The 22597-nt window shown below is 50.1% G+C and overlaps 7 protein-coding genes across 7 annotated transcripts; 3 read left to right on the top strand and 4 right to left on the bottom strand.

Moving 5' to 3' along the window:
* Positions 1 to 285: 285 nt before the first annotated feature.
* On the top strand, positions 286 to 1702 carry K444DRAFT_621314 (uncharacterized protein). The gene has a single exon (XM_024881875.1). The coding sequence runs from the start codon at positions 329 to 331 to the stop codon at positions 1553 to 1555; it is 1227 nt and encodes a 408-aa protein (XP_024729070.1). The 5' UTR covers positions 286 to 328; the 3' UTR covers positions 1556 to 1702.
* Positions 1703 to 1830: 128 nt separating this feature from the next.
* Positions 1831 to 3462, top strand: K444DRAFT_255465 (uncharacterized protein). Its single transcript, XM_024871354.1, has 3 exons — positions 1831 to 2671; positions 2738 to 3125; positions 3248 to 3462. Exons 1-3 carry the CDS (start codon positions 1931 to 1933, stop codon positions 3373 to 3375), a joined length of 1257 nt encoding a protein of 418 aa, XP_024729069.1. The 5' UTR covers positions 1831 to 1930; the 3' UTR covers positions 3376 to 3462.
* Positions 3463 to 3679: 217 nt separating this feature from the next.
* Positions 3680 to 5433, bottom strand: K444DRAFT_545022 (MFS transporter-like protein Fmp42; the record flags this gene model as incomplete). Its single annotated transcript, XM_024876100.1, has 2 exons — positions 3680 to 5175; positions 5241 to 5433. 2 exons carry the CDS (start codon positions 5431 to 5433, stop codon positions 3680 to 3682), a joined length of 1689 nt encoding a protein of 562 aa, XP_024729068.1.
* A 511-nt stretch (positions 5434 to 5944) lies between these two features.
* K444DRAFT_657153 (uncharacterized protein) lies at positions 5945 to 9043 on the bottom strand. Its single transcript, XM_024886131.1, has 3 exons — positions 8679 to 9043; positions 7152 to 8528; positions 5945 to 7097 (listed from the first exon to the last, which is right to left on the bottom strand). The coding sequence occupies exons 1-3, from the start codon at positions 8995 to 8997 to the stop codon at positions 6139 to 6141; spliced, it is 2655 nt and encodes an 884-aa protein (XP_024729067.1). The 5' UTR covers positions 8998 to 9043; the 3' UTR covers positions 5945 to 6138.
* A 1608-nt stretch (positions 9044 to 10651) lies between these two features.
* On the top strand, positions 10652 to 13031 carry K444DRAFT_637370 (FYVE-domain-containing protein; the record flags this gene model as incomplete). Its single annotated transcript, XM_024884114.1, has 5 exons — positions 10652 to 11531; positions 11583 to 11610; positions 11682 to 12180; positions 12230 to 12256; positions 12315 to 13031. 5 exons carry the CDS (start codon positions 10652 to 10654, stop codon positions 13029 to 13031), a joined length of 2151 nt encoding a protein of 716 aa, XP_024729066.1.
* A 262-nt stretch (positions 13032 to 13293) lies between these two features.
* Positions 13294 to 14804, bottom strand: K444DRAFT_637369 (uncharacterized protein; the record flags this gene model as incomplete). Its single annotated transcript, XM_024884113.1, has 8 exons — positions 13294 to 13403; positions 13488 to 13719; positions 13777 to 13851; positions 13932 to 14110; positions 14175 to 14257; positions 14349 to 14397; positions 14606 to 14668; positions 14723 to 14804. The coding sequence occupies 8 exons, from the start codon at positions 14802 to 14804 to the stop codon at positions 13294 to 13296; spliced, it is 873 nt and encodes a 290-aa protein (XP_024729065.1).
* Positions 14805 to 16399: 1595 nt separating this feature from the next.
* Positions 16400 to 21282, bottom strand: K444DRAFT_648046 (uncharacterized protein; the record flags this gene model as incomplete). The annotated part of the gene is made up of 5 exons (XM_024885417.1): positions 16400 to 17758; positions 17809 to 19820; positions 19992 to 20654; positions 20703 to 21033; positions 21091 to 21282. The coding sequence occupies 5 exons, from the start codon at positions 21280 to 21282 to the stop codon at positions 16400 to 16402; spliced, it is 4557 nt and encodes a 1518-aa protein (XP_024729064.1).
* Between the last annotated feature and the right edge of the window lie 1315 nt (positions 21283 to 22597).

Raw genomic sequence — 22597 nt, 5'->3', positions numbered from 1 at the left:
ATGTTTGACGTACATGAAGCTAGTCCGAGTTTGGCCCTAGCGCGAGGCTGAGGCGTTCTTTCTCTTACGAGAGCAGATCGCGCCCTCGGCGTCATTTTTCCCTGCCTCCCAATTTCACTTTTCAGCACCACCCGATCCGAAAACGCCAGGGGCAAGGGGCTCCATCTCGAAATAGAAAGGCGGGACTGGGCAAATACATCTTTCGAGGTGAGCATACGACTTCATGACTTATGCCAGCATTTGAATTATCTGGCGCACCTGAGGGGCCGCCATTAACATCATGCCCAGAGACGATCTCACCATCGATTTCAACAATCGGAAGGGCGTGATGCCTCAAACCGAGCATCAGGATGCCGCCGCCGTTCTCGATGAATGGGTGAATCGCGTGGCAAACCTGCCGGCGGAGATCACATTCATGCAGGAGGAGATTGAGCAGAAGGACAGGCAGATGCAGGAGTGTCTTACGATCATCACCAAGAACGATAACGCCATCCAGAAATGGATCCGCCTTAATGGAAGCCACACTCCCAACCCTAAAGAAGAGGCCCACAGCAGAATTATACAAGAAAACTACGATAAAGCCCAGATCCTACAGGAAGAGAAGATTGCCTTGGCTCAGAAGACACAGCAGGTCATGGACAAGCATACAAGATGGATAGATAGCAATATCAAAGCTCTACAGGACAGAGGAGAGTTTCCAAATGATCCAGAGATCCCCTCCCTCCTTCGACCTCAACCGGAGTTGGCCAGACCCCGCATCGATCATGCCGCTGCAGCCATGCCCCTTGGTGCTATTGCTGCCAACAATGCCTCCCTTGGAAATCCTCGACATCCTAACCAGCATCCACCTCGAATGATACCAGCACATGTTCAAGCTCACCAGATGAGTGGCGTATCATCCTCCTCTGCCCCGGCTACACCTGCAGCATCGATGTTGATGAGTCGACAAGCACGAGAATCGTCACTAGGTGCAGCCAACAAACGACAAAGATTGACTGGAGGACTGGGAGTTCTTCCGCCTAGTGGCCTCGCACGCCAATCTTCTATGACACCGAATACTCCTAGAGCCGGTACACCAGGCAGTGCAGCCAGAGCCGGAAGCGCCGGCCCACGGTTATCACAAAAGTCTGTGGTGAGCAAGAAAGTGGCACCTCAAGGAAGCAGACAAAGCGGCGCTCTACGCAAAACCAAGAAGTCAGGTCTCAACAAACTCAGAAAGCCTGGACATAAGAATTCTCCAGGATCTACCAACGACAGCGAGCTTAGCGACGCCGATTCAGGGTCTGCCGAAGAAGATGACGAAGCAGTCACGCCGCCTGCAACGAAAGATGGTGATGGAGATGAGGAAATGGGTGATGTCGAGGATGATGAGGGTGGAGATGACAGGAAATACTGCATCTGCCATAGCGTTAGTTACGGCGATATGGTTGCTTGTGATAATGAGAGCTGTAAGCTGGAGTGGTTTCATTGGAGCTGCGTTGGTCTGAGAAGCGAGCCAGTTGGGACCTGGATATGTCCAGTCTGCACTAAGGAAGGAATCAAACCGGGCGGTTGATCTGATAAAGGTCGAGAACACAATGGCGTTTTAAGGGAATGGCAGGCTGGGAGCTGGCGTTTGCCGGTATGGCGTTACCATCATGCATGGAATAAGGTATCATATGCATACCTAGCTCTAACAGATCAATGATCCAATATTCAGAGCTTCAAGTTGATTCGATGGATGCCATTTTGAAATGCCGTGATCTGCAAAGAAAGGCGGTGTAAAATAGCCCCCCAGATTCTGCCCGTCTTAAAAAGTTGCCCCGCCTTTACCTCAAACCACCTTTACACCAAACTTCAATCCTATTAAACCACCATCCTCCTACCTTCTTCCTCCTCCTTGAAATCCCTCATTCCAAACACCGTTTATTTAAAAACAAAAACTGCAAAAATGCCACCCCTCCTAACGCCCCACGAACTCCTCCGCAAAAACCCCGAACCACACTCCCAAATCTTCGTCCACAACCTACAAACCACGCTCCCCCTCGCACGCGACGCCTGGGGGCGGCCCTCCAAGCCTCAACCCCTCTTAATATCCTGCGCTCTCTCCCTCCGGTACCCTTTCTCATCCACCTCCGCCTCCGACAATCTCACAAACGCAACAATCCACTACGGGATATTATCCAAAGCAATATTAGAAGCATGCCAAGAGTTCAGAGAGCTATGCGAGGACGAGGTCATGCCTGTGCCAATGCATATCAAAGCCTTGGTTTGCTATCTGCAGTTTTATCTTACGGGGTGCGATACACTGCCTAGAATCCCATCCTATGTTACTCTTCCTACAAATCAAAACTCGACATCGGCGTCGAAAAGTGGTAAAGAAGGGAAGCCGAGGGAGCCGTTAGTCCCCTGCTCGATGTTAAATGCTCTTTCGTTAGAGGTTGTGTTACCAAAAGCGAGCTTGATGGGCTCAGGGATCAGTTTAAAAGGCGACTTTGTCTATGAGGAAAGGCACCATGGGCCGAGCGCGTATAGCATGGTGTTGAAGCTCCACGAGCTAAGGGTCCCGACTATTGTTGGGGTAAATGGGAATGAGAGGAAGGCAAAGCAGGTTGTGGTTTGTAGTGTGGAAATGGAGAGGTGGGATAGGATGGTTGATGCTTACAATGAGTTGGAGGAGATTGTAGTTAAGGTACTTACTTTTCTCTGCTTCCCTTTCTGCTCGTCCCTCCGGGGCAGGACTAACGAGGGATATCAGAGCATAGAAGAATCCGCCTTCCAAACCCTCGAAGCCCTCTGCACCCACCTCGCCCACCGGATAATAACATATTTCCTACTCCCTCACTACCCTCTACCATCCTCACCGCTCGCTCATTCCCACCAACTCACCCCCTCTCAACCGCAACCCCTTCCACACTCACACCTCGACACCTCGCACCATCCCCACCAAACCGCCCAGTCGCAAATCACCCATTCCCCTTCACAATCTCCAACCCATACAACCTGGAACTACCAACGCATCCGCATCTCCCTCTCCAAACCAACAGCCGTAACCTTCGCCGACGCACCCTCCGTCTCTATACTCCTCGATTCCGACCCGAGTACGAGTCAAGACGTGAAGGAGCTGTGGCGAAAGAGGGAAGGGGGCAGGAGGGAAGAAGTGATGGTTCCGTTTCCGCTTGAGGGACGGCTGGATGAGTGGATTGAGAGGTGTGAGGGACTGGGGAGTGGGGAGTGAGGGGAGGGACGGATTTTAAGGGGAATACGGGAATGGAAGGAAGGGTTGGTGATCTGGTGCGAGAGTTGGGGGATAGAGGAGAGGACGTGAGGAGAGTGAAGGCTGATATACGGTGCCTGGGTGAGGAAGATGGAGTTCGGGATCGAAGTAAGGTGTGAGGAAGTTTGGTTGGACAGTCAAATTTGGTTAATCGGAAAAGAAACAAGAAAGCACGGAACATTGATTACTGAAGAAGTAGTTTTGAAAGCGAGTAATTTTTAATCCAATGTTATTTGATGTGCGGTATGTTGACTCTGATATGCACAATCCAGATCTCCAAATCCTAAGCACCTATGTAGCAAGAACCCAACAAACGCCAATCCCCAACTTTTGCCGCGAATCAGTATTCGCAAACTCCAAGCGATGCAATGAGCAGAGAGTGCCAATCTCATTTTTCCACAAATTCGGGTACAAGCTCATGCTTTACAATCTGTCCGGGCTCTGTGCCCCTGGCATAATCGTCTCCCTCGTCCACTCCGCCTCATGAACAAGAATTTCCCTCCTCATCTGATACGCCCTATACCCCACAAAACCACAAAGCGCTGTTCCCACCACAAACGCTGCACTAAGCAGTATAATATTAACCGGCACCGGATCGCCATTAAACACCATATGCGTCACAGCATCTAATCCACTCTGTGTGAAGTTGAACAGTCCAGCAAGGCAGATGATAAGGCCGTACACCGTGCCAAAAGTTCGGAAGCCGAAGACCTTGGCGGAGAAGTCGGAGACGGTGGTGTAGTAGAATGGTCTGTAGAGAACGAAGAGGCAGATGTTTGAGTAGGCTGCCCAGGTGTAGGGGAGGCAGCCGAGAACACCGATTGTGGTTGCTATTGCCACAAGAGCGGAGAGGACGAAGAAGGTACTTGTGTGGTCAAGCACCACGCCGATAAAAGGGATAGCGAGAAGCCCGCCGAGAGGAAGGGCGATATCGAAGAATGTGTTGATTTCGACCGCTGCACCGTAGGAGCCAAGGAGGAATTCGTACTGTTTCCTAATCGTTGCAACGAAGAAGTTTATTCGTGTCATTTGGATGACGGTGAAAAGTGCAATCAGGATAAACCATGGTGAGGCGATTTGTTCCGCTGCTGTCTTCCCGTGCATAGCTCCCCAGACACCGGAGATCTTGTTCTTCTTCTCTTCCTTCTTCAGATGTGTAACTCCTGATTTCGAGCCGATGAGATCCGTGATCTCAGAGACAACAGATTGGCGTTGTTGGTGCTCATCGCGGAGCAGAGCCGTGTTTTCATCAATCTGATCGTCGTAGACGTCGTCCGCTTCTTCAACCTGCTTCACTAGTTCTCCAATGGTTTTGTATGATGCTTTTGGCATCACAAAGATCTGGACGATCAAGATGAAAACCGGCACTACCAAGTAAACTAAAAAGAACTTCTTGGGCCAGAAAGTGCCACCGCTCCACTGATATATGATACGATATATCAGGAAAAGCGCACTAGAAGAGTCGAATGCTCCGGTCAACAATGCGAGAATAAGACCGGAGTGTTTTGGGAACGCATTCGACAACTGAAAACTACTTATAAACACGAACGGCCCTCCAAGAGCCAGAAACAAATATCCAGGAATATAGCCATCGAACGGGAGTTGCGAGGCAAACGCAAACAGCAGCGCTCCGATGGCGAGCAAGAAACTCCCAGTGATTCCACAAATTCGAGGGCCGTAGGTATCCAGGATATGTCCAATAGGGAGAGCAGCTACGTTGGTGCCGACTGCTGCAATTGTGAACATAAGGTTTAGATGAATCTCTTGCTCGTAACAGGTTCGCACGCCTCGTTTGATTTCGTCCGGTGTGCAGAAGTTGCGGTAAACTTGCTCGCGGATCAAGACCGGCTTGATGGCTGCATATCCAAAGACGATGCCGGCTGCGAAAAGGCAGTAGATCACAGCGATTACGACCTGCCCTGGTTCAAGAATTATGTTAGCAAGTTAACTCTTCTTGGGATGAAAGGAATAGATAGGTTCTTACAAATTCTCTTAGCATAAGGCACTTCAAATGCGCCAATTGGCTGCTGGCCTTCTGTTACCATGGGAGGATCCCATGATTCTGGCAGTGGCGAGAAGCTCAGCTTCCTGTCTCTCGACGAAGGCGACTCGGAGAGATCCCTTCCCCTCTCCGGAGCAAGAGACTCAAACGAGGTTACTCTTTCCAATAACGACATTACAAATATATATTCTTGCACCGATGTGGAAGAGGGTTGGTTGCAGGACTCGGTGATTGGTGTTGCAGTTGAAGCTTCGAGATGGCGGGGTAACTTGCGTCACTTGTGAGTCTCGAGTGTACGTTTGTGGCGCGCGATCTCTAAAATAAAAGAGAAGATTGTATGTCAAGCATGAATACAGAAGAGCAGAAGGAGGTCGTACGTATTCTGCCGGAGCCCCTCGTCCTCTTCAGCTCACGCGACGAAGTAGTTGGGAGGAGAGCCGGGGAAGACATGAAGCCCTGCCCCGGCTGCCGCTAATCGGGGGAGCTTTGAAGATTTAACCCTGCCCGTGCATTAGCGGGGATACACAGCTCGCCTCCCTGATAAGCTCCGGCAAACTTTTAAGGGGGGAGGAAGATTCTATAATTGCTTTTCGGAGCCGTCCGCCATTGGACCTTTTTGCACCAATGGGCTGGCGAAAACCGCCTGTCACAAACGAGGCAGGCATATTGATATTGAGGGGTCAAGTGGATGCAATGAATTTTCTTTCATAAAATTCTTATGGTATCATTCGTATGCCCTAAGCCCGGCTGCCACGGCCCGTTGATTGTAAAATACAATCTTGAAGACGGCTCTTCGCCTAAATGCAAGTCCCCTCGAATGCAAGAACGCCAGAAGCAAATGCATAATACGTCTAAACCGCAGATGGGATCCGAATCAGGTCTACATCCCGTCAAAGAAGGATGCGCCCGCCGTTGGATCCATCATGCCATAGAACGCCTCGTCAGTATAGTATTCGCCGAACGGTCCAACTCCGATGGCCATGCCCATTGCCTGTTCCAAGCCGTCACCCATCATGTAGCCGTCCATTCCCAACGAAGGGTCGATGTTTCCCGTGCTCAAGTTGCCGTATGGAGCCATTGGCATTTGGGTCATCGAAGGATAGTTGGTGAAGCTTTGCTGCTGTGGTTGCTGCCAATCGTTGGTAGAACCAAGATTTTGGCTGACACTGCCCGAACGAGATTGTCCGCCAGGATTAGTTGCAACTTCACTCAGAAGCTGGAGAGGCGTGTTTTCGGTGCTATAACCTTGCTGTTGTCCACCGCGTTGTTGAGGATTTTGCTTGTCGCTAGCGGCCTCCGCAGGAGTGTCCATCAAGAGAGCAGACTCGCTCGATTGTGGGGCTGGCTTTCCTTCCCGTTGACGGGCAAACCAAGTCTTCAGCATCAGAAGCACCATCAAGAACTTGTGCGATGGACGTGACTTCTTTTCCGCAGCGGATGCGCTGAACATGTTTACCAGACCATCCAGATACTGCTCAACTTTCATGTTATCCTTGCTGATGACCTTTCCAAACTCACTGGTTGGCGTGGCAGCTGCAAAATACATCTTGATCAGGACCACCACAGCATATGCAATCCGAACGAAGTTGATCACGGGCAGGCAGCGAACAGTTTCGACGTCCAACTTCAGGAAGGTTTCGAAGATACCATCAACGGAGTTCAAGCAAACACACAGAGCTTGGACATGGTCAGAACTGAGCGATGCTTGGTCACCGACACCGACTCCGCCGAGGGTATCCTCTGTGAATGGCGGCTTGAACTCCTCGACGTTATGGTCAACATGCAAAGCAACTTCGTGCATGTAGAGATCAACAACGTACTCCGCGATCTTCAACATAGCTGCATTCAGTGTCAGAAAACTTTGAACATTTTTTTACTGTAGATGCGACTTACGAGACTGAGACTTACGGGACTGAGCTTCCGGTGGTACCTGGCTGCTCCATTGCTTCAAGTTGTTCTCGAAACCCTTGAGTGCATATTGAACTGTCGCATCAGCAATGGTAACTTTTGCAGTAGGATCGTCCATCTTAAAGGTGATGCCGATCTCCTCTGCAATATGCTGAACTCGCACCCAGCTACACAATGCCCGATCAGTAGGTGCTGCATCAGGAGAGGTCTCAAGAATTTCGACGCAGTCCTCCATGAACGGGGCCCATCGGATCAGATTCGGTCGGCGAAGTCCCATGGCCGCATTGCAGCATAAGAAATAGCAACCAAGCCAGGCACGTCTAGTTTCAATGCTGGTGGCATCAGGATACGGAGTTCGGCGCCATGGGTTGTCTCTCCACAGTCCCGGACCTTTGGTCTTGCTTCTCTTGCCCATACCAATATCAATTGCCATGACAGCTGCTATGTGAATGAGTTGGTAGAATTTGAGCTCCTCAAAGTGTTCCGGAGGGTAGTACCAAAGGGAACTGATTTGCAGAGCTTGAATCAACTCTAAAGTCTTCTCTCCATTGCAGATGATGCGGTCGGCGTAGATGCTCATGACCTCCTTCGTCAACTGCTTTTGTATATCGGGAAAGTTGGATCCAGAACTAGCAGCGAGGATGGCCAGGAAGAGGGTTGGCTTGGTCTTGCGAACTTCGGCGGAAGTGGTGCCAGCCTTGAAGACAACTGCAGGCATGTGGGGCGCCATCTTCTCAACATAGCAATCGAACATCTTTGCGGCCATATCTGCAGTCACAAGTCCTCTGTCAACGACATCTGAGTACTCATGCATCGGTGCTGGCTTCATTCCTCGGTCCATCAAGAATCCAAGAGATTGCTGAGCATTGGAACCATCGACCGACTTCCGAGTGGCCCCTGAGATTGGCGAGTCGGATGCAGTTGAGAAGATTTCGGCGTGCTTTCTCTTCTGTCCCGCAACGACCATGGGCGGAACAGACGACTTCCTGCTTTCGAAATCGGGGGCCTTTCCAAAGGCGTTTCCCCACTCATTAGCTCGAGGCTCTGGAGCCTGAGCGAATACGGATCCGTAGCCTCCATTTGTGACTTGCTGATATGGTGTTTGTCGAGCTTGTGCAGTCATAGGTGGCACCTCAACACCACCGCCGCTGTGAGCAATCGCAGTCGAGCCCGATTTCTCAGCCATCATTGCCGCCATCGCCTCAATCTTCTTCTCTAATTCTGCGACGCGACTGTCGGTCTTCTTTTGTCTCTTCCGACTTGGTTGAGTGACAACGCATGTTCGATTGGCCTTGCCACATCTCTTGCAAGGTCCGTCGGGGTTGTTTGCATCCGGCTCGCACTTGACCTTGAGTCCTCGACCTATTCCCAAAAAATCGGGGTCAGCATACTTTTTTCAGGCCTTTTCGGGAGTAGAATGTTCCAGCTGCTGTTGGACGTTCCTAGTAGATTGTCCCAGGAGCTGCTGAACATTGCTGCGAAGAACTAATACTCCGAGAAGTTAAAACTTACAAGCTTCGCAAGCTCTAGGTCGCTTGGGATCATTCGGGCCGCCATCCTGGGTTCCGTTTCCCGCGTCATTGTCCTCGTTACCGCCGGACTGGGGAGTTTGCGGCAGGTAGTAGTTTTGCGGGGAGCCTTCTTGGACGGGTTGGTATTGCTGTGGAGCAACTGGTGATCGTGATTGCTGGGGAGCAATTGGAATTTGAAGAGACGCTCTCGGGGGATGGGTCTGTGGAGTATAGGAGGTGGCAACCGGGGTGTCCCTCAATCGAGGGTCGATCTCCATCTCGTCCTCGTCCTGGTCGTGAGCACGGTGAGTGGCGCCCATGATGCCGGAACTCGGTGCTTGCAATACCGTGATGGCGATGGATCTCTTCAGCTGAGTAAGGTTTTCATAGGGCAGCTTTTGCGGTTGCGGCGTCGGCGTCGGCGTTGTTGTCCGTGTTGGCGTTGAAGCGAGGCTGACGGGCACAATAAAAGCGGCGATGGTTTCCCAAAGCCAAAGTGAACGATCCAAGTGCCGCCTTATCGTGATCCTTACATAACTGTACATTCAAAGTCTACTCCCTCCGAATGCCCAGGAGGTTCTGGGACATTTGAGAACCACCTCCTTCCATTGTACAACTTGGCTGTTGGATACTGAAAAGCTGAGCGCCGCTTTAGATGTCCTGGGGGTCTGGTCAAGTAAGGTTGAAAGTCGAGCCTTCCCCTCCTGCCTATCTTAAAGAGGCAGCTTGATATTTTGCGGAATGTACATTCTCTTGAAATCCCATGTCAAGCATGTTCCTATCCCAGGTTGGCAGGCATCTTTCCCAGTTTATTGTTCCTTCCCGGACAGGAACAATCAAGCAGTTGTCCTGCTTCAAGCTTATACACCTGGACAACAGCAGCCTGTGGCGGCCAGCCGGAGTCACACCGCCTGACTCGGTGCTTCTGCAGTGCGGTAATCAATTCAAAAGGCTTCCCTGTCAAGCTCGTTGCATTGACTTTGAGACGGAGCCAGCTGCAGGTAGAGTTACTGCGGGTGCAACATTAGCCGAAGCCCCTTTTCCTTCTGCTCCCAACCAATCCTTGGGAGATCCTATATTCTTCTTTCCTAGGAAGTCTATTCGTGCCATCGTGCTCTATTTGTCTTCATTGACCAGGTTTTCGAGCTGTTGAAGAAACTCCTAGAGATCCAAAAATAGCCTGTTCAGGGATAGCCACCGGATGAAGCCGGCCCTAATATAGAATCTTTATCGCGCAGCCTCGATAAGAAAGTATCCAACATAGTTGAAGCCTTGTCGCGTGTCCAACTCATGCTTGAATTCATCTCGCCCGATAACATTGCTTTTGCCTTTGCAGCAGCTCATAAAACAAGAGCGACCCGTTCTGTTATTTTTCCATTTGCACCATCCAACCTTCGGCTTCACATGCTGAAACAAGTGAAGACGTCACAGTGGGTGACTGAGGTGCGACCGTGACGGAAGGCCAGTCAAGTCTTGAATGAGAGCTGTTTAAGGATAAGGGACTCCTAGAGGTCGCGAATGTATGCAAGAATCAAAGCGTTGCCCCTTTGTTGATGTGTCATAGAGGCTTTGCTGACCATGTCTAGCATCTCGAGTCCAACTCATCGACACCAGGCTTCGAAAACTTGGTGTAGCCTTGATCCTCGCAGGAGAATCGACCTCTAATATTCGAAATATCACCGTGCTGGAGATAGAAGGCCATTGTTCGGTTTTAGTTGAGAATATTGAGGATTCAGAAAGGGTTCTTGTCGCCTCCTGTCGTTGTTAGCAGCGATCCCATATAAAGGGAAGAGCCTGGCGCTATTCTGTCCCGGAGGCGGCAAAGACATAGAAAAGAATCCAGAGCTTCGAGTATCTAGAGGATTTCTTCTGCAGAACAGCCGCCAGGACATCTGGCGGGTCTGTTGTTCTCGTGGGGCACCGAAGCCCCCATTTCTTGGTGGCAATTTCAGCCTCCGCTTTATCAGCCCCGAGATGGACAACCCAGGCCCCAGATCTGGGTCTACCACGCCGCATTCGGGGTCTGAACATCGATTTGAGCGACCCCTACCGCCAATCCCAACTTCCGAGCCGATCCCCGTTCTCTGGGATAATGACGGAGCTGCGAGTGAGGCCATGCACCCAAACCCGCCTGGTGATCAATTCCGTATTGATATGAGAGATATATACGATGAGGATGCTGAAGAAGGACCAGACATCAATCTCCATGGAGTAGATGGAAACATTCTCGACATATATAGGTCTAGAAGTAACTCATCTTTGTCAGTCATCTCACATGAGATGTTGACAAGGGCTCCTTACCTGGAGGGTGTATCAAATAGCTCGCCCAGACCTTCTGCTATTGTCGATGGCCATTCTACTCCGCAACGGGGCTCCCCAGCACTTCCACGTTCTCACCAGCGGGAAGGGTCCGGAGTGCCAAGTAATTCGGCTCCCGTCAGTCTTCGAGAGTTCCTCGGGGATAGTTCGTCCACATCTAGAAGTGGCACTTCAATTCCAGCCAGATCTGGTGCTAATGATATAACCTCAACTGGAGTCTCCCGTGTTCAATCCGGAGAAGCTCAAGAGCGTCCGCAAGGGGGGGTATGGCGAGAATTGGGACCTGAAAGCACTGCAAGTGTGTCAGTTCGTACTCCAACACGTACACCGACACGTACGCCAATTCTCAGTACAAGATCTGGGCCTGAGGATGACTCCTCGCTGTCGGGGTCATCAAGAGACACTCTTCTGTTGTCTCACGACTCTCCTAGTCAAGTCAGGCATCGATTGCATCCTCCTTCTCCAGAGTTTGTACTGCCAAGATGGCAACCAGATGCGGAAGTTACGTTTTGTCCCATCTGCAGAACACAATTCAGTAAATTCTCCTAACCGGGATTATTATACACAGTGCTAACCACATGAATAGGCTTCTTTGTCCGCAAGCATCACTGCAGGTATGCCCTCCTTCATATTGCGTTGTTGTTTGATGTTGTTTTGTCGCGAAAGTCAGTCTTACCGATTTTAGAAAATGTGGGCGAGTTGTCTGTAACTCTTGCTCTCCCCATCGCATCACAATTCCATACCAATACATTGTCCAACCACCGCTGGACGGCGGATCACCAACCTCACCAGATCCTCATCCCCCACGTAGGACAGACACCGCGGGCAGCTCAGACGTTGCGAGTCTTGGTGGGGGAGAGCGTGTGCGACTTTGTAACCCCTGCGTGCCAGATCCAAACACAGCTCCGCCAGCCAACACCCAACGGCCAACCTCATACCAGGGAAGGCATTCCAGATCCGTAAGCACCACAGCAGTACCACAAAACACCTCTGGGGACTACTCGTCAAACCCTGATGCAGAGTTTGGTCCAAGATTAGGGAATATCCAACGAAGGATAAGGGACCCGATTGTTCCCAATCGCTACTTACAAGCACAGAATCAGCCGCGTGGGGCACCATACAACGAGAGAGGGGACCGTCTACTGAGGCCTGACGAGTTCCAAAGCAGATCAAGAAGTAGTACTGTAAGTAACCTGCCATCCCTCGCCTTCCAAAATTCTAATTGGCACACAGGTCGGAAGTTCTCGTGACCAGACGATGGTAAATACCAATCCGCCAATTCACACGATGTCATTGATATCCAGCTTTTGAAATTTAGCTAACATTTGCATCGAAGGGCGGGTATCCAAGTTCCATAGGAACAAACCTTGAAAGATCACACTCCGTTCGAGGACACCCTCACTACCGGCCATTCATCCCCAACACTGCTCAATCGGATCTAAGAATGGAGCGTCAAACTACTCCCGAGCCTCCTCGCCCCAACCCTCCTCGACGCCAGATCGCTGAAGAGGACGAGTGCTGGGTTTGCCACGAGGAGCTTCCATCCCGAGAACTTCCTAACTTCCAGGACCTACGTGACGCTCACGTCCAAGCATGCCTTACTGACCGTATGGCACGGCTGGGAATTGCTTCTAGTCCTTCCTCTTCCCCTCCACCAGCTCAGCAGGCTCCAAACCAAACCACAGATCCCTCGCAAGCAGGTCCATCAGGCACTTCACCCACTCCAGCTGCAGTCCCCAACACCGCCGAAGGACGAGCCGCCGCCCGCGAACAAGCCCACGCAGATGTCGTCCTCGGCCAAAATCGCCCATCTCCCGGTGGCCACCGTTTCGGAGGCACAATTTTCCCATACAAAGCTTCGGAGAAAGATTGCGTTCAGCAGGCGGAATGTAGCATTTGTTTTGAGGAGTATGAGCCAGGACAGGATATGGCACGGCTTCAATGTTTTTGCCGGTTTCACTTGCAGTGCATCAGGGGCTGGTATACTAAGATGCCAGGAAAGTGCCCATTACATGATCATGACCGTGGTGATTAGAGGTTTTTTGTGATAATTTTGGAGGATTTATGGCATTTTCGGCGACAGGCATGAATTGAGAATAGATGAGAATAAGAGCAATCTCCAGTCTGAACATCTTGTCCAATTGTGGTTTTTGTCTACCTTCCATGCTATCCGAATTTCCTTGCTGTCAACAACTCTTTTGCTGTCATTCTGCGTTTCTTACTACGCCTTTCCAAATTTTCTGCGCACCACTCCAGTGTTGTACCCGCCCTTCGGGCCTCCCTCAGAAGTAGTAACCTTACCTTCCGCCGAGCAGTGCTGCTGCAGGTAGGTTGATCCTCCAATATCTGGTGACCTTCAAGAAGTCTCCGTTCTGCTTGTTGTTTGTAGCGATGAGCCATTGTCGCGCTGTTTTGGTCTTTATATATGGTTGGAACATTGCCTTGTTCGCATGCAGGTAGACAATGGCAAACAAACAGGCTTTCAATTTACCTTCACGAAGCCAAACGTTCATCCCCCACAAAGCGGCTCTAACGCAAGTGCATACTGTTGAGCCGAAGCTGTGCTCGACAACAGGCCCGCCCCGACTATTTAAGCGCTCTTTGAACTTCGAAGAATGCTTCAATCCGTTGCAGCTACCAAAGCCAGAATCCAAGAAAGTCCTCCTGCAGTTAGTTGAATCTGTACGCCAAGAGGCTTTCGTTATTCTACTCCCAATGGCCATCTGGAATGAACAGGTTTCAGGAAGTCCAAGGAGCTAGTTAAGTCTCTCTTCACTCACATGTATTCTTCTATTGATTCCATTGATGGCGACAGCAGTCCTAGGCCTGCCCTCTTCTCGTGGCTTTCTTCCGAACTATTTCGGAAGTGACAGCAAGCTGGTTGCTTGACAACAAAACCTGCTTCTTCAGTAGCTTGACAAAGGAGTTCTCATACATCTCGAGTCTCGTCGTAGGCGTTCTGGCTATACAAACTTGCCCCTTTGACATAGAATTCAACTTCCCGGTTGCTTCCAAAGGCGTATCGCCTCGGTAAGACAATCATCTTCGTTTCTGGGTCTTCAGGTGGGCTGTCTGGCAACCACTTCTCAGCTCGACCCGCAACCCAACCCCACTCTTGGTCAACTCGTAGAAAACATCAACCAAGCACAAGCCAGCTCGTTTGCAAGGAGAAACGGACCCAGCACGGTACGTTCTGCCCAGAAGGATTTCACATCCCCGGGATCTTTTTCTCCCAGAAACAACTTGACTTGATCCCCTAGCCTGCAAGTATTAAGTGGTATGGAAGGTAAATTCATAGACTCCACAAAGGAAAGGGACCGGTTTTACGACAATCCAACTTTGTCTCGCGTACCGTTCTTCTGATCTTTGGAACAGGCTCATCAAAAGCATAGGCTCCACATCTATATAAATGTTGCCTTCAAAAATTACATAACGAACACAGGAACTCCAGTCAAATGGACAAATCTATGATACAGCTTTCGAAGCGACTCGGAAAGCTAGATTTCAAGAACCTTTTCTCGCAGTTGATGAAAACCTAAGAATAGGAATGTTTGTATGCAATCATCAGAGAGGGCAAAGTGTAGCCCAGCTACTCTCTCCTTAACGCACACTCTTCGATGTACTGTGGCAGCAGTCCTCGTTCGGTCTTCCAACTGCGTCCTCCCCCGGTGGCTGCAAAATGACAACAGACTGGCCACTGATGACACATTCACCAATATTGCAAACCTGGATCGAGGAAGGAGTCTTCATAGTTGTCGGAGGCTATATCGTGAGGTGATCTTCGAGGTGGCATTCGACGAGGGCGCATACGATAAGGTGATCTCCAACAAAGCGACTATACGCCTTTCGTGTTCATCTTGACCTGGTAGCAAGGGAGAGTTGAGGTAATAGTGTAGAGCTAGTTAGTTGTGGCCACCAAATCATGAATCGCAGGCTTCAATGCTCCCCCGAATCGCGTACTTACTCACACAGTTCTGTATCAGATTTCCTTCCAAAATGCATATTCTACACCCATTTCGGGATGACCAGCTCTATAAAAGACAGCCGCAGCCCCAATTACATTACCTAAAAGGTGTTGACCCTAATTGTGACATCGTCGCCGGATCAAGTATTTCACAGGCCCAGCCTCGTCTCGGGTATATATAGTTCTTCAAAGAATGCTCCTCAACAAACAGTTGATGCAAATCTTTCAGCTGCGTCCTGAGAATTCAGATGACGAGTACCGAAATACCCGCCAAAGGTCAAACTCACGGAGTTCCTTCACGAGCAAGGCTCCGCGAAGAGCTCTTGCACCTAGTGGACCCCAGGATGTTACGGTGATGGTATACCCGTCTTTAGAATGTTATCAAATAAGCATTCCGCTGTCACTTTTCGAGGTCTCTGGAGTAAAGGTAGAAGGGGACTGGACGAGAGCTACTATGAAGCTGGGATAGATTCGGCTGGAAATTTTGGGGTGTGACAACAAAAGGAGCAACTCCAAACATTTAGCAATGAGGAAAGGGTACTTTGGGTTATTCATCAAAACCACAGCAAGCTGCCAAGCTCAGTAGATGACGAGGAATCGAGGAGGTGTACCCAGAGGGCTTAGACAGGCCCAGTCTCATTCCGTTCCATTCATAGATATGACCTTCAAGAATTTGCATTGTCTTTATAGTCCATCAGATCCCAGATGTTGATTATTGTGGAAGGCATATCACCGAGTTTCGCAAGGAGAAGGTAGCAATGAACAGACAAACGTCTTTTGAAGCAAAGCTTCCATCAAAGAGAAAGCTTCCAATGCTGGTGGTGTCTCCGCACCTTATTTTAAGAGCCGTATTCAAGAGTTGCACCATACGCATACTCGATCTCTGGTTCTTGAATTCTTGATCGACGACAAGAATTTCGAGGTATCGTATGTCAACCATTCGCTCGTTAAGCATGTGCTTGAGGCAGGCTCTGCGTGCGCGTGAGAATTCGTGCACCTTGTTGAAGAGCCAAGGACTTACGCCTCCGATGTCTTTATATATTATCAACCAACAAGCATGATTAACCTGGCTGTCCAAGATGTACGGAAAGCCATAACAAGATCATCTCATGCCAAGTCTTGCACTCAAAACAAGGCAGACACCAAAACATAATCTCAATGTTTATTATCATGAACCGTCTCGCCCCAGCGCACTGCTATCACTCATTAATCTCCCCGGAACCCATACTTTTGCCATTCCAGTTCGTTGTCCATTCCAATTTTATCTATCAGAACCATCAAATCATCGATCGGGCTCGAATCAACCTCGCTGATCCAACGAGAATGAAACCATCGTAGTAGGTATTTCAAAGAAAGAGGAAGAGAAAAGGAGCAGTCGCTATGGTATCGCAAGCATATCAACAAAAACACAAAACACTCTCATCGTCCCCTTATTTCCATTATTGCGGCGTCGGCGTTACATCCCTCGAACTCCGTCCATTTCCCTTGCTCAACAAACTTTTCCGGAAAACGTTGCTTTTCGGACTATTATCACCAAGCCCGTTCTCCGTAGACGTCAGCACGAAGTTGCTCTTCAGCACCACATGGCCGCTTCCCGCCTTGACGCTCTTCTCCAAGCCGGTACCTGATTCATCGACGAAGAAGAGTCCTTCTCCAAGGTCACCATCGCTGCCGAAGGTATTGTGGCCTTTGACTTGGATCTGGAACTGCGTGTCTGCCGAGCAGGAGCACTTGAAGCTCTCTTTCTTATCGTTGAATGTTACGGTACCGGAGCTGGATTTGATGTGCTCGGTCTTATGAATAGTCTTGGCTTTGGGACCGATCTGCTTGACGTAGACCATTACGTTTGAGGATGGAGGGTAGCCTACGGCAGAGAGAATAGTGAAACTTGCTGTGCCAGTGGGGGGACCTGATGCTCCGCCATGGATCGTGCTATTGACCGAGGCAGCTCCGAAGCTCTTCGTGCGGCTGTGAGGGGTGCTGCTTGCAGCAGAATCCGGAGGCGTGATCGGCGCCGAGTTGTTCTCAGCACCTGTTCCAAGGGCAGCCGCGCGTCTCGGGCCCAGTCCCTGGTCGGAAGAGCGGAGGAACTCGTTGTCTTCTGCTTCCATTTCTAATGCTCCTGTAGAGTCATCATTGCTGTCATCGTACTTCTTCTTACTCTTGAATCCGTGTTTAATGAACGAGGCGCCCTTGCCAACGCCAGCAGCCGCAAACCCAACACCTTTGATAGGAGCGCCCGCAACACCCGTAACAATCTTGCCTGGTGTTGCAAATGTCCCCGAGAAGGTTGAAGAGCCTTGGCGAGAGCGAGTGACGTAGTCCGGCTTGAAAAGCAATCGCAACCTGATTGATCCCGACTTTCCATCGAGAGCAAGGTTGAGCTCTTTGCCTTTGAAGGGGTCGACCAAGTCCAGATTGACGTCTGACGAACCTAAGAAGTCCGCCTTTTCACCAAAATCCCAGTCGTAGACATTGCAAACAAACTTGGCTGCCGTCCTCGAAGCAATGTCTACCTCAAACCATTCATTCCAAGCCGGATGGAGAGTCTTCTTCTGTACCTTAGTCTTGAAGACTTCTTTGCCATTAAGCTCGAACTTGCAATATGGGTCACTGTATCCATTCCTGTCGGCTGATGGGAGATCTGTAGCGTCGAGGACATCCACGCGGAGTTTACCCATATTGTTGATACTTTCACTAGGATCCAACTTCATCTTGACTGGGAGATATTTCAAGCTAACTTTGATGCTAGAGACGTGTCCATTCTCGTCTTTAAGTTTAAGGGTCGTAGGGTTATTCTGCAGTATCATCAGTCTTGAGCAATCGTATTTAGAATCAGTATGCTTACAAGACACTGCTTCAGGGTGTCCAGTGTGTTTCCACTTAGCCTAGCAAGGGTATGGTCTTTCTTTTCGTCTCCCTTGCTGTCACCCTTTTCGCGGATGCGAAGGGTGATCTTCGAGAAATCGAGCTCGCGGACAAAGCAATCGCCAATATCGTCGAGAACAGTTTTTCTGGTCCGAATAGTCGACGAGGAGTAAGATGGGAAAGCCATATCATCCATGACAACCTCCACGCGAACGTTGGGCCGCGGAAGCTCAACGTCCAGAAGCTTGAATATAATAAGTCCAGATTCGTACTTCACTAGCTCCTCAGGGGTCAACCGAATCTTAGGCAACTTCTTCACTTCGGTCGTCTCTTCTTGTTCCTTCTCGCCCTCCGCAAGTTTCTTTGCCAGATCAGGATCAATCTTTCCCTTCTCCAGCTTTGCGTTCGCTGCTGATACAGCATCAGCCTTCCCATTCTCGAACTTTGGGCTGGCTGGAGCAGAAGAATCTTTCTCGGAGCCATCAATCGATATACGGCCACGTTCTGCAGATTTCTTCCGCGCTGCTTCTTCCTCTTCTTCCGGGTCCGCGATGTTCAGGCATGGATAAAATGCCGCGGTGAAGTTAAGAGTTCCCCTCGGCGATCCTTTGCCGTGGAGTTGCAATTTGCCAGCATGTGGCGTCTTTGAATCATGGACGACGTATTCGCCATTCTCAGCCTGCGAAATGTAGTCGGATGCTGCAACCTCCACCGAACCCAGCGACCGGTCAGCGTTGAGTGTTTCCTCATCCATGACTTCGAGAGTCAACCTCTCTCGAGCGTTATGTACCGGCACATAAACAACCTCATCCCAATCTGGATTGAGATTGTTTTGGAATGTGACAGTTTTGCCTTTCTCAATACCGGAGAGAAGGACGCGGACGTAGGGATCAGACTTGCCAAGAGTCTCCAGATTGCGAAGATCACGGGCGTTCTTGAAGTGGAATCTCATCACCCCGATAGGTGTGACATAACCACCAGTGCCCGCTCCTACCCCCGTTAGGGCCACCGGCTTCCATTGCAAGGTCAATTTCGCTCGTCCTTGCCTAACACCAGCAAGGTGATACCACTCCTGGCCCTTCTCCATCAACTGCAGCATGTCATCGAGCTTGATTTGGTAGGTTCCAAGCATAGGATCTGCAGTAAGATCTCTATCATCTTTGATGACCAGCCCAAGTTTCGCGGTCTTGCGATCAGTGATGAGAAGTTCCTTTGAGCCATTGTCCCAGATAGGATTGTTGGTCCGCTTGAGTTTCTTAGTGACATGAACCTCCTTGTTATTAAGAAGAAGAACAGCATATGGGTTGAGCTGCCCAATCAAACTTTTAGAGCCATCCAACTCCTTGGCTTGCTCAATTGTGAAGCGTGCGATACCGGTGTTGGATTCTGGTGGAGGGGCCTTCTTCCCCTCTCCGAGATCTCGTCCCTCTAGAACGGGGAAGAAACGAACGTCAGCTGCCAATAAGCCGCGTGCCTTGCCGTTGAGCTTGACCTCAAGCTGTTCATTCTCATATTCGTGGATCTCGCGTACTCTTTCTAGGGGGAAGGTGGCAGTCCCAAGCTCCTTGTCCTTGCGATATTCGTTGTAATCAAATACATGAAGCGTAAGGGAATCATTGAAAGATGTGACGATAGCATATTTCGTCTCGTTCCATTTCGGATTGGCATTCTCCTTAACGATTTTCGTTTGAGCAAGAGGAGCCCCGTTATTGAATGATACTACAGCATATGGATCAGGATTTCCTGAAAACTTGTCCGGGTTCTTGAGGCCTTGGGCTCCATACATAGTGACGGCGAGAACACCAATCGCTTGGTCGACGGGCGATCCGGAAAGCATTTTAGCTACCTCAATGGGGAACACGTTCGGATCGTACATGATGGGTCCGATATTGGCGTGAATTTGTTCCAGAATGAACGTTTCCAAACCAGGGATGAAGTTGATGTCGAAACCAAGAGTCTCACCGCCGAGGGGTTTACAAACATAGTCGATGGCTTTGAAGTTAGAAATAAGAGTTAGTCGGTATACTTGGAATATTCTGATCCTGCTGAAACGTCCAAAAAGCTCCAGAAAGAAAGGTGGAGGTAGTGAGATCTCACAACCCAGATGATTATTGGGCGCTCTTTTTGAGAGAAGGGGACAAACGCAAGGAAAGTGCTACTCACTAGGTTTCTCCAAGAAACAGATCTCGATTCTGTCCACGTGAGGGAAGGGCAGCTGAAGCTTTATCTTCACACGCATGAGCCCAGAAAACGCCATGTCCTCTACAATGACATCCATGCCTTTGCTGATCATGGCCTTCCCAATTCTGATTTCAAGCACAATCTTTGGATTGACCGCATTCTTAATTTGGCGCTTAGTCATGTCGGAGTGATCATTTGGCGTAAAACTGAACTTCCAGTCCATAAGGACAATATCGTCTTCCGCCTTCGGATAGGTTCTGACGTGCTCCATCCGAGGAGGCTTATTTCCAAGAGTGAAAGTCTTCATGCGGAGACTGTCTAGGAAGGCTGGGGTCGAGGTGCTCAGTACCTGGTCTACTGAGTTGATGATGGTCTCGGCTAGAACAGGTTGGAAAATAGGCCAGAACTTGTCCAAAAAGCTGTTGATCCATTCCAAGCTTTCTGTATCGGTTTCCAGCTTCTGTTTCGAGAGTTCACGATTGATATCATCTCTGAAGTTTCGACGTACTCGGCGGAGGGATGTTCGATAATACGTGCCACAAATGGCCATGACCAGAAAGACCCAAGCGAGGCCCCCTCCCAAAACTGCGACGAGCCACGAAGAAAGGCAGGCAAATATGATGACCGCAGTATTATGATACCAATCTAGAACAACTTAATACAGGTCTTCTAATTATTTTGTAGCAAACTTACCACCAAAGAATTTGTCCTCGAGCTTTCCTTCAAGCCAAGTTTGGTGGTCTGAGAGGCTTTCGTCTTTCATCGATGAACCCGAGGACCCGTTGCCAAACCTTGGCGCCCAGCCTGTTCGTTCAATCCATTGTTCGACATCTTCTTTCTCTATGAGTCCGTTTGCACCGTTCGTGAGAGGCTTTCCATCCTTGTCTTTGGCAGGTGTGGCTGCAATAGCTCCAGCGGTTGAAGGTGGAGGGAGGTCATATGCACCAGGCTTCCCATCATCTATATCTGTAGGAATTGCGACTCCCTTGGATGTGTGTTCATGGTGGAAGTTTGCTGGCACATTCTACAGCAAAGTGCGGATTAGTGGTGTGCTTGCGAATCTGCCAATGGTGGTACTTACAGCTCGAGCTTGAGCGGCCTTCTCCTCAGGACTGGCGTCTGGGTTGAAGGTAAATGCCGCAACTCCAGCTTTCTTGCTCTCGGTGACAATCTTCTGCTGGGCATCATCTGCGGTGACTGAGCTGTTTGGATCCTGCGCAGCTTCGACAACACCCTGTGCCTTCAATTCTGCTGCGGAAGTGGGCAGAGACATGTTTGCTGGAAGGAGCTGTCCGGTCAGGGCCAATTGATGTTGGCAACCATGAAACTGGTTCCTCGATTCCCAGCTGTACTGCACTTCGTCCAATTTGCAGAAGGAGGAGTTGGGGAAGAAGAGGCTTGACTGCGGAAGAGACAGGATTCCGAGTGCAAGGGCAAATGCGAGACGGGGCGGGTGACAAGGGAAGCTACTCAGTACTGGTAGCTGGCGGAGCGAGGCCAGCAGGCCTTTGTGTGGCTTGATCTCGGGTGGTTGGAGACCCTTGTTCAGCTGTGACGACGCGAGGCTAGGAGCGGCGGTGGAGACGCAGCCCGGAACACCGCGCTGCGCAAAACCTGGAGGACAAATCGATCGTAGGTCTGCGATCTGTATCTCCGTGTAGTCGTTTGCAAGACGGGATGGGATATGATGGGATGGGATGGGGTGGCATGAGACAGAGGGAGGCAAGGGAGGCTGGACACAGGAGTACCTTGTGCTGAGAAAAGGGAACACTGATGATAGTTGAGCCCAAATCATCATCAAGTGAATCGTCCGTTTATTGCCTCTCTCACACACTCTCTCGGTCTTGAATTTCTCCAACCTGAGCGCAGGGATGAGACGCAGATCATCGTCACTTTGACAGGGGATTTCAGCGATGGGATGGCCCCCCAACTTTCCTCTCCTCTAGCTTGGGGATCGTTCACAACGCAGGCGCTCTGTGTCTTCCCATGCTGTTTGGCTGTTCAGCAGTCTGGACGTGGTCTTTGCGCTCACTCGGTGCATATTTCGATCTTCACACGCATGCATCTCGTGCTTTAGCTCGCCCATTGTGTTTTCCAACACTCAACAGCCACATTACCTCAGAACTCTAGGCTCTTTCCAGCAAACTAGAGCAGCGGCTGTGGGCGTCTCCACCTCCACCTCATACAACAGAGAACCCGCCTTCTTTTGGCCTTTCTTGTTCCAGTTTTCTTGATTCTGACCACCATGGAAGACCAGGCATTAGGGCCGCGCCCCTTTCAGGCCTTTCTTGATTCTGACCGCCATGTAAGACCAGGCATTGGCCCTTGTGGCCTTTCTTGTTCCAGTTTTCTTGATCCCAACCACCATTTCAGACCAGGCATTAGGCCCGCTTCCCTTTCAGGCCTCACATTGTACTGTACAAACTGAAGTATTCTTGAGTTTCCCTGCCAGTATTGTCCACATTTGTCTTTAGCCTCATGCAGAGCTGTCCTTCCCAGTGAAGATGCCGTATCATCATGTGGATCAGTCCAGAGTCTGCGTTTTGTGGCTTCTTACCCCTCCCACCCATATGAGAGCTTCGCGCACT

The sequence above is a fragment of the Hyaloscypha bicolor genome, assembly GCF_002865645.1.
Source record: "Hyaloscypha bicolor E unplaced genomic scaffold K444scaffold_182, whole genome shotgun sequence".
NCBI lineage: Eukaryota > Fungi > Ascomycota > Leotiomycetes > Helotiales > Hyaloscyphaceae > Hyaloscypha > Hyaloscypha bicolor.
This window is presented reverse-complemented; position numbering and strand designations above follow the sequence as displayed.